This window comes from Bufo gargarizans, chromosome 10, assembly GCF_014858855.1.
Source record: "Bufo gargarizans isolate SCDJY-AF-19 chromosome 10, ASM1485885v1, whole genome shotgun sequence".
NCBI lineage: Eukaryota > Metazoa > Chordata > Amphibia > Anura > Bufonidae > Bufo > Bufo gargarizans.
The window spans coordinates 128,261,913-128,269,929 of record NC_058089.1 but is presented as its reverse complement, the minus strand read 5'-3'; the positions used below and the strand labels follow the sequence as shown (position 1 = coordinate 128,269,929).

At 57.3% G+C, this 8,017-nt stretch overlaps 1 protein-coding gene across 1 annotated transcript; it reads left to right on the top strand.

Moving 5' to 3' along the window:
* The first annotated feature begins 284 nt into the window (after positions 1 to 284).
* Positions 285 to 6,729, top strand: SLC38A7 (solute carrier family 38 member 7). The gene is made up of 11 exons (XM_044269772.1): positions 285 to 472; positions 1,609 to 1,869; positions 1,941 to 2,139; positions 2,214 to 2,355; positions 2,785 to 2,883; positions 3,929 to 3,986; positions 4,061 to 4,175; positions 4,252 to 4,399; positions 4,472 to 4,671; positions 4,744 to 4,798; positions 4,876 to 6,729. The coding sequence occupies exons 2-11, from the start codon at positions 1,639 to 1,641 to the stop codon at positions 4,976 to 4,978; spliced, it is 1,350 nt and encodes a 449-aa protein (XP_044125707.1). The 5' UTR covers positions 285 to 472; positions 1,609 to 1,638; the 3' UTR covers positions 4,979 to 6,729.
* The last annotated feature ends 1,288 nt before the right edge of the window (positions 6,730 to 8,017 follow it).

The following is an 8,017-nucleotide window of genomic DNA, read 5'->3' as shown; positions in this document are numbered from 1 at the left end:
TAAGAAACCAGCTTCAGCCGGCTCCTAATATCCGGGTTACTGAAGCCTTAAAGGGGTACTCCCATCTCGCTAGCCGCCGGTGTCGGGTAGGGCCCCGGAAGTTGTCTGCTGCGCGGTCTCCGGGGCAACGTGAGAACAAAACAATCCGACCGTCAGACGTCACAGGCTCACGTGACATTGTAAACTGAATCCCAAAGTGATCATGCGCCACAGGGACAACGTCATGGTTGCTGATCTATAGCTCAACAGTGGAGGCGATGCAGACATCCCCCGAGCCTACTTAAACATGACGCGTGACCCCATCCTTACAAGGTCCTTACGGCGCATGGGGTTTAGCGGCAACCCAACATTCTCCTTTCTTACCACGTGACAGGAAGTTCCTAGACTACAACTACCAGAGTGCTGCGCTGCGATCATGTGACAGGACCGGGTCAGGTGACCGAGGAGCAGCAGCTGAGCAAAGGAGATCGTGGTAAGTACGGAGGCAAATGACTGAGGGAATAAGAGCCCCTCCCCCAGCACAGGGGCAGATAGTGAGCGGACCCTCGGTTATATACCCCTCCCCCACCACAGGGGCAGATAGTGAGCGGACCCTCGGTTATATACCCCTCCCCCACCACAGGGGCAGATAGTGAGCGGACCCTCGGTTGTATACCCCTCCCCCACCACAGGGGCAGATAGTGAGCGGACCCTCGGTTGTATACCCCTCCCCCACCACAGGGGCAGATAGTGAGCGGACCCTCGGTTATATACCCCTCCCCCCCAGCACAGGGGCAGATAGTGAGCGGACCCTCGGTTGTATACCCCACCCCCACCACAGGGGCAGATAGTGAGCGGACCCTCGGTTGTATACCCCTCCCCCACCACAGGGGCAGATAGTGAGCGGACCCTCGGTTGTATACCCCTCCCCCACCACAGGGGCAGATAGTGAGCGGACCCTCGGTTATATACCCCTCCCCCCAGCACAGGGGCAGATAGTGAGCGGACCCTCGGTTGTATACCCCTCCCCCACCACAGGGGCAGATAGTGAGCGGACCCTCGGTTGTATACCCCTCCCCCACCACAGGGGCAGATAGTGAGCGGACCCTCGGTTGTATACCCCTCCCCCAGCACAGGGGCAGATAGTGAGCGGACCCTCGGTTGTATACCCCTCCCCCACCACAGGGGCAGATAGTGAGCGGACCCTCGGTTGTATACCCCTCCCCCACCACAGGGGCAGATAGTGAGCGGACCCTCGGTTGTATACCCCTCCCCCACCACAGGGGCAGATAGTGAGCGGACCCTCGGTTGTATACCCCTCCCCCACCACAGGGGCAGATAGTGAGCGGACCCTCGGTTGTATACCCCTCCCCCACCACAGGGGCAGATAGTGAGCGGACCCTCGGTTGTATACCCCTCCCCCACCACAGGGGCAGATAGTGAGCGGACCCTCGGTTGTATACCCCTCCCCCCAGCACAGGGGCAGATAGTGAGCGGACCGCTGTGTTTGAGGCCGTATATTGTCCCCTTCATATTCCTCCTTTTAGCGGGGGCCTGCAGTTTGGTCTTGTGGGCGGGGCCCTGTGATCAGCGGTGAGGTCCATGTTGCTACCGCTTCTCTCCTTGCAGGGCGGATGGTGGCAGCGCTCTCCTGGCAGGATGTCTTTAGGAAACGTGGCCATCAATGCGGATTACTCGTGGGATGCGGGGGAGCGCGCCCGCCTGCTGCAGAGCCCCGTCCTCCCGGAGACCAGGAGGCTGGTAGGAGGCACGTCTGCCATCGGAGCCGTCTTCATTGTGGTGAACGCAGCGCTGGGCGCAGGCCTGCTCAACTTCCCTGCAGCGTTCAGTGCCGCGGGCGGAGTGACGGCTGGGCTAGTGCTGCAGCTGGTGAGTGAGGCTGCGATTGTCAGTTCTTGTGTCCAGTGCCCCTGCCCATCTCTGATGGCGTGTCTCCCCAGGTCCTGCTGCTCTTCATCGTCAGTGGTCTAGTGATCCTGGCACACTGTGCCGATGCCTGCAGCGAGCGGACGTACCAGGAGGTGGTGCGGGGGGTGTGCGGGCGTGTTAGCGGGGTGCTGTGTGAGATTCTCATCGCGGTTTACACCTTCGGCACCTGCATCGCCTTCTTCATCATCATCGGAGACCAGCTGGAGAAGCGTGAGTGCTAGGCAGGGGCTGGGCGGCGATCTCTGACCGCTCCCGGCCTCTCACCGTTTTGTTTTTCCGTGCAGTGCTTGGCGCCATGATGCACAGCCTGGAGGACCGGGACCTGCCCTGGTATGCCGAGCGCAAGTTCACCATCACCGTCACTGGAGTTTTGCTGGTACTGCCGCTGTCCCTGCCCCGCGAGATCAGTGTCCAGAAATATGCCAGGTGAGGGTCCACCACAGGCAGCAGAACCGTCCCTGCAGCTCTGGATGTGACTCGAGTAACTGGCCTGCTTTAAAGGCAGAACCGTCCCTGCAGCTTTGGATGTGATTGGAGCATAGCACATGATGTATCAGCAGCTCTGGATGTGAATGGAGTATAGCACGTGATGCATCAGCAGAGCAGTGGCTGCAGCTCTGGATGTGAATGGAGTATAGCACATGATGCATCAGCAGAGCAGTGGCTGCAGCTCTGGATGTGAATGGAGTATAGCACATGATGCATCAGCAGAGCAGTGGCTGCAGCTATGGTAGAAATGGCGTCGCCTGCAGTACTGTTCGTGTACTGGGGGTTATGTTGGCCACCATGACACGGATGTGACCGGAGGCGGCACTGATCTGGGCATCCCTCTCACCACCTCGTCTTGTCTTGCAGCTCTCTCAGCGTCCTGGGTACCTGCTATGTGACCTTCATTGTCATCTTCCGATGTATACATCCTACCAGCGAGCGTCCGTCTGACAGCGCCACCCGCAGGTGTGGACCCTCCAGTCAGTACATGTCCCAGGTCTGGGGACCCCCTGATACATTCACTGGATTGTCCCACCGAAACCTGGCCGCCCCTTTAAATGGATAGACATCTTTTCATGTGTTTATAGTGCGGCTGGCTGAGCTTCCTGGGGGTTGTCAGCCAGCTTTCCCAGGCCCCTGAATGGTGCACCTGCTTCTGCCCTGATACTTGGTGACAACCCCTCTCAGAGCTGTAACGGTGGCCATATTGGTTGTCAGCCAGCTTTCCCAGGCCCCTGAATGGTGCACCTGCTTCTGCCCTGATACTTGGTGACAACCCCTCTCAGAGCTGTAACGGTGGCCATATTGGTTGTCAGCCAGCTTTCCCAGGCCCCTGAATGGTGCACCTGCTTCTGCCCGGATACTTGGTGACAACCCCTCTCAGAGCTGTAACGGAGGCCATATTGGTTGTCAGCCAGCTTTCCCAGGCCCCTGAATGGTGCACCTGCTTCTGCCCTGATACTTGGTGACAACCCCTCTCAGAGCTGTAACGGTGGCCATATTGGTTGTCAGCCAGCTTTCCCAGGCCCCTGAATGGTGCACCTGCTTCTGCCCCGATACTTGGTGACAACCCCTCTCAGAGCTGTAACGGTGGCCATATTGGTTGTCAGCCAGCTTTCCCAGGCCCCTGAATGGTGCACCTGCTTCTGCCCCGATACTTGGTGACAACCCCTCTCAGAGCTGTAACGGTGGCCATATTGGTTGTCAGCCAGCTTTCCCAGGCCCCTGAATGGTGCACCTGCTTCTTCCCTGATACTTGGTGTCGACCCCTCTCAGAGCTGTAACGGTGGCCATATTGGTTGTCAGCCAGCTTTCCCAGGCCCCTGAATGGTGCACCTGCTTCTGCCCCGATACTTGGTGACAACCCCTCTCAGAGCTGTAATGGTGGCCATATTGGTTGTCAGCCAGCTTTCCCAGGCCCCTGAATGGTGCACCTGCTTCTGCCCGGATACTTGGTGTCGACCCTTGGCAGAGCTACCAGCAGCTAACGCCCTCGTCCTTCTCTCCTCAGTGCTTCCTCCTGGATTGCTGTCTTCAACGCCGTGCCCACAATCTGTTTTGGGTACCAGGTACGTGCTTGTGCGCCCCCTGCTGGCTGTCTCCCTTTCTTGCCCCCTCTGACTGTTGGTTTGTGTCTTGGCAGTGCCACGTCAGCAGCATCCCCGTGTATGGCAGCATGCAGCGGCAGGACATCCGGCGCTGGGCGGCCATAGTGTCCGTGGCCATGTTTATTGCTCTGTGCGTCTACACTGGGACAGGTGGGACCCCGCAGACTGTGTAGTGGTGGGCGTGCGGGTGGGCACTGTGCCCTCATCCTGTGCTCTATGTCTTCAGGTGTGTGCGGCTATCTGCTGTTCGGTTCGGCGGTGGACCAGGACGTCCTCCTCTCCTTCCCGTCGGATGATGTGCCAGTGGCTGTGGCGCGAGCGTTCATCATCCTGTGCGTGCTGACGTCATACCCCATCTTACACTACTGTGGGCGGTGAGTCTCCATGGCAGGATAAGCGGTGACGCAGTCTTGTGACGCTGACCGCCATCTGTTTCTGTCTGGCAGGGCGGTGCTGGAGGGACTGTGGCTGAGGTTCACGGCACAAGAGGCTGGCGAGGATCCAGTCAGAGAACGGCGCCGGAGAATCTTCCAGACGCTGGCCTGGTTTGTGCTGACGCTACTCCTGGCACTCTTCATCCCGGACATCGGGAGAGTGATTTCCCTGATCGGAGGTCTCGCTGCTTGCTTCATCTTCATCTTCCCAGGTAAGGGCGCCCCCCGGGGACGGCAGTGGGGCCATACACTAGCAGAGGACTGACACCTGTTCTCCTGTGCAGGGCTCTGCCTCATCAACCTGAAACTGTCCGAGATCCAGGAGCAGAAGAGCCGGAGGTAAGGCCGTGCGGTGATGTAGCAGAGCCGAGTGTGTGGCCGTGTCACCCTCTCTAACGGATTGTGTTTGCTTCTAGCTGGTGGGCACTGCTCAGTTACGGAGTTACCATGGTGACCCTGGGAGCCTTCATTTTTGGACAGACCACAGCCAAGGCCATCTTTGTGGACCTGATGGGTTGATCACCTGAGATATGACATTCCCCTCCGCTTGTGTCCTGCAGAGCGTCGCACCTAGCATGATTACTAATGCTCATTCTCCTGGACAGTAACCCCGCTACATGTGTCCTCCCATAATTCCCGGATAGCTGCAGAAGGAACAGCAGAGCCCATTCCGCTGCTGCCGCTTATCCCTGTTTTAGCTGCTCCCTTCCCCAAGGTTTACTGAGAGCACAAGGACCAAGATGGCGGCAGCGTGCCCGGCACTGATCCAGCACCACAGTTACTTGGCGCTGACAACTGGCCCACAGAAGATGCGGATGCAGCAGAGCTGTGCGCAGCACCCCTCTTGTCACCAGTGATGTCACTGCCCTCAGGGGTGGAGCTGTGTGCAGGGGATTCTGGGAGAATGCACCGCCTCCTTGCCAGCCGGGCGCAGGTGGCACATTTCTTTAACTGATGAACTTTTATGTTTCTTGGTTTTTTAATGATTTTTAAGTTTTACTTGAACCCAAAATCCCAGACTTTGTTTTACATTGGACTGATCTGCATGAGACCCACTGGAGGGTAGAGGTGGCCCCTGGGGCATGGCTGGGCCCCGGGTCTTGCCTTCTTCATTTTTATTTGCTGCTAAAATGCCCCCTAGCCTGGAGCGTCATCTGGTGGCTTCTGGCAGTGGGTGGGGGTTAACGGGGGCCCTGCCGCACAGAGAGCATTACATGGCGGCTCCTGTCTGTCATCTGCAGTTTACCATCCTGCCCCCTGATTCTCACCTCCGTTTTCTATAGATGCCTTTGAGAGGGGTTTTCCAGATCAGGGGCCCCGGTAAAATAAAGGAAAACCCCATTGTTTTGGTGCTGCGCTCTGGTCCCAATCACTTACATGACCTCTGTTGCCAATCGCTGGCTTCAGCGGTCATGTGTGCAGGAACGGCATGTGGTCAGTGATTGGCGGGACCAGTGACATGAACAATGGATGGGACAGTTGGTGTGAAGGGGTTCTCCTTTAACTCCGTTTCCTGCTCTCGGACAGATTTTTAAAGGTAATGAATGCCTCCTGAAACATTATTATTATTTATTAATTTTAATCCTTGCATTTCACTCATTTTGGGCTTAAAATCATTTCTCCAGTTGGTCTTAGTGTGTCCTCTCCAGCTTCCAGTGTACCTGCTGAATCTTGTCAGGGAGCTGCTCTGATGGCTTTATGTTTAGCCCCTATCTCTGAACTCCTGACAGCTCATAAACACTCATCATAACTAAACTCTTATTGGTAAATTTAGGGGGTGACAGGAGTTCGGAGATGAGGGCTACACATCAAGTCATCAGAGCAGCTCCCTGACGGATTCAGTGAGAGGCGGAAGAAGTAATCTGCAGGTACACTGAAAGCTGGAGGGGCCACACTAAGGCCAACTGGAGAAATGATTTTAAGCCAACATGAAACGCAATGATTAAAAATGCCCTCAAACTTCAGCCATTGCCTTTACAAATTCAGAAACCCCCGTAGGGGCTGCTCACAGAGCATATTACATGCGTGTGTCAGGGCCCCACCCCAGGTTTAACTAAGCCACCATCTTCGAGAGCTCTTGTTTTGTGGCTCAGGAGGGGTTAATGTCACATGACCTTGTTGTGGGGTCCTCAGGTTTCCTGCAGCCACTGTACATGAGGACCCCCGGACATCTGCTGCTGTGGTCTTCAGGACTCGGTGCTATTTCATGCTGTTTATGTTGACAAATCTGTGTGCAATATTTTACACAAATAAAGGGAATATGATTTCAATATGGCGACTGTGCGTGCGGGGAGCCTCCTCCATTACATCAGGAGAACTGAACCTTCAAGGGGAAAGCTGCGATGGCGGAGGACACCCGGGAGAGAAGGGGAAGGCTGCGATGGCGGAGGACACCCGGGAGAGAAGGGGAAGGCTGTTGTGAAGGAGGACACCCGGGAGAGAAGGGGAAGGCTGTGGTGAAGGAGGACACCTGGGAGAGAAGGGGAAGGCTGCGGTGAAGGAGGACACTCAGGAGAGGGACAAGGGGAAGGCTGCGGTGAAGGAGGACACCTGGGAGAGAAGGGGAAGGCTGCGGTGAAGGAGGACACCTGGGAGAGAAGGGGAAGGCTGCGGTGAAGGAGGACACCTGGGAGAGAAGGGGAAGCCTGCGGTGAAGGAGGACACTCAGGAGAGGGACAAGGGGAAGGCTGCGGTGAAGGAGGACACCCGGGAGAGAAGGGGAAGGCTGCGGTGAAGGAGGACACTCAGGAGAGGGACAAGGGGAAGGCTGCGGTGAAGGAGGACACCCGGGAGAGAAGGGGAAGGCTGCGGTGAAGGAGGACACTCAGGAGAGGGACAAGGGGAAGGCTGCGGTGAAGGAGGACACTCAGGAGAGGGACAAGGGGAAGGCTGCGGAGAAGGAGGACACCCAGGAGAGAAGGGGAAGGCTGAGGTGAAGGAGGACACTCAGGAGGGAAGGGGAAGGTTGCGGTGAAGGAGGACACTCGGGAGAGAAGGGGAATGTTGCGGTGAAGGAGGACACTCAGGAGAGGGACAAGGGGAAGGCTGCGGTGAAGGAGGACACTCAGGAGAGGGACAAGGGGAAGGCTGCGGTGAAGGAGGACACTCAGGAGAGGGATAAGGGGAACGTTGTGGAAAGGGGGGACACTCAGGAGAGGAGGAGACCCAGGAGAGGGATAAGGGGAACATTGTGGAAAGTGGGGACACCCAGGAGAGGGACAAGAGGAATGCTGTAGTGGAGGAGGACACCCAGGAGGGGGACAAGGGGAAGAATTCGGAGGACACCCAGGAGAAGGATAAGGAAGGGGGGGGGGGGCGGCTGATGAAGAGGACACCCAAGAGAATGATAGGGGGGGGGCTGATGAGGAGGACACCCAGGAGAAGGATAAGGGGGGGGGGGGACGCTGATGAGGACACCCAGGAGAAGGATAGGGGGGGCGCTGATGAGGAGGACACCCAGGAGCAGGATAAGGGGGGGGGGGGGCTGATGAGGAGGACACCCAAGAGAAGGATAAGGGGGAGGAAGCGGACTCCCAGGAGAGGGACAAGAAGTGGATG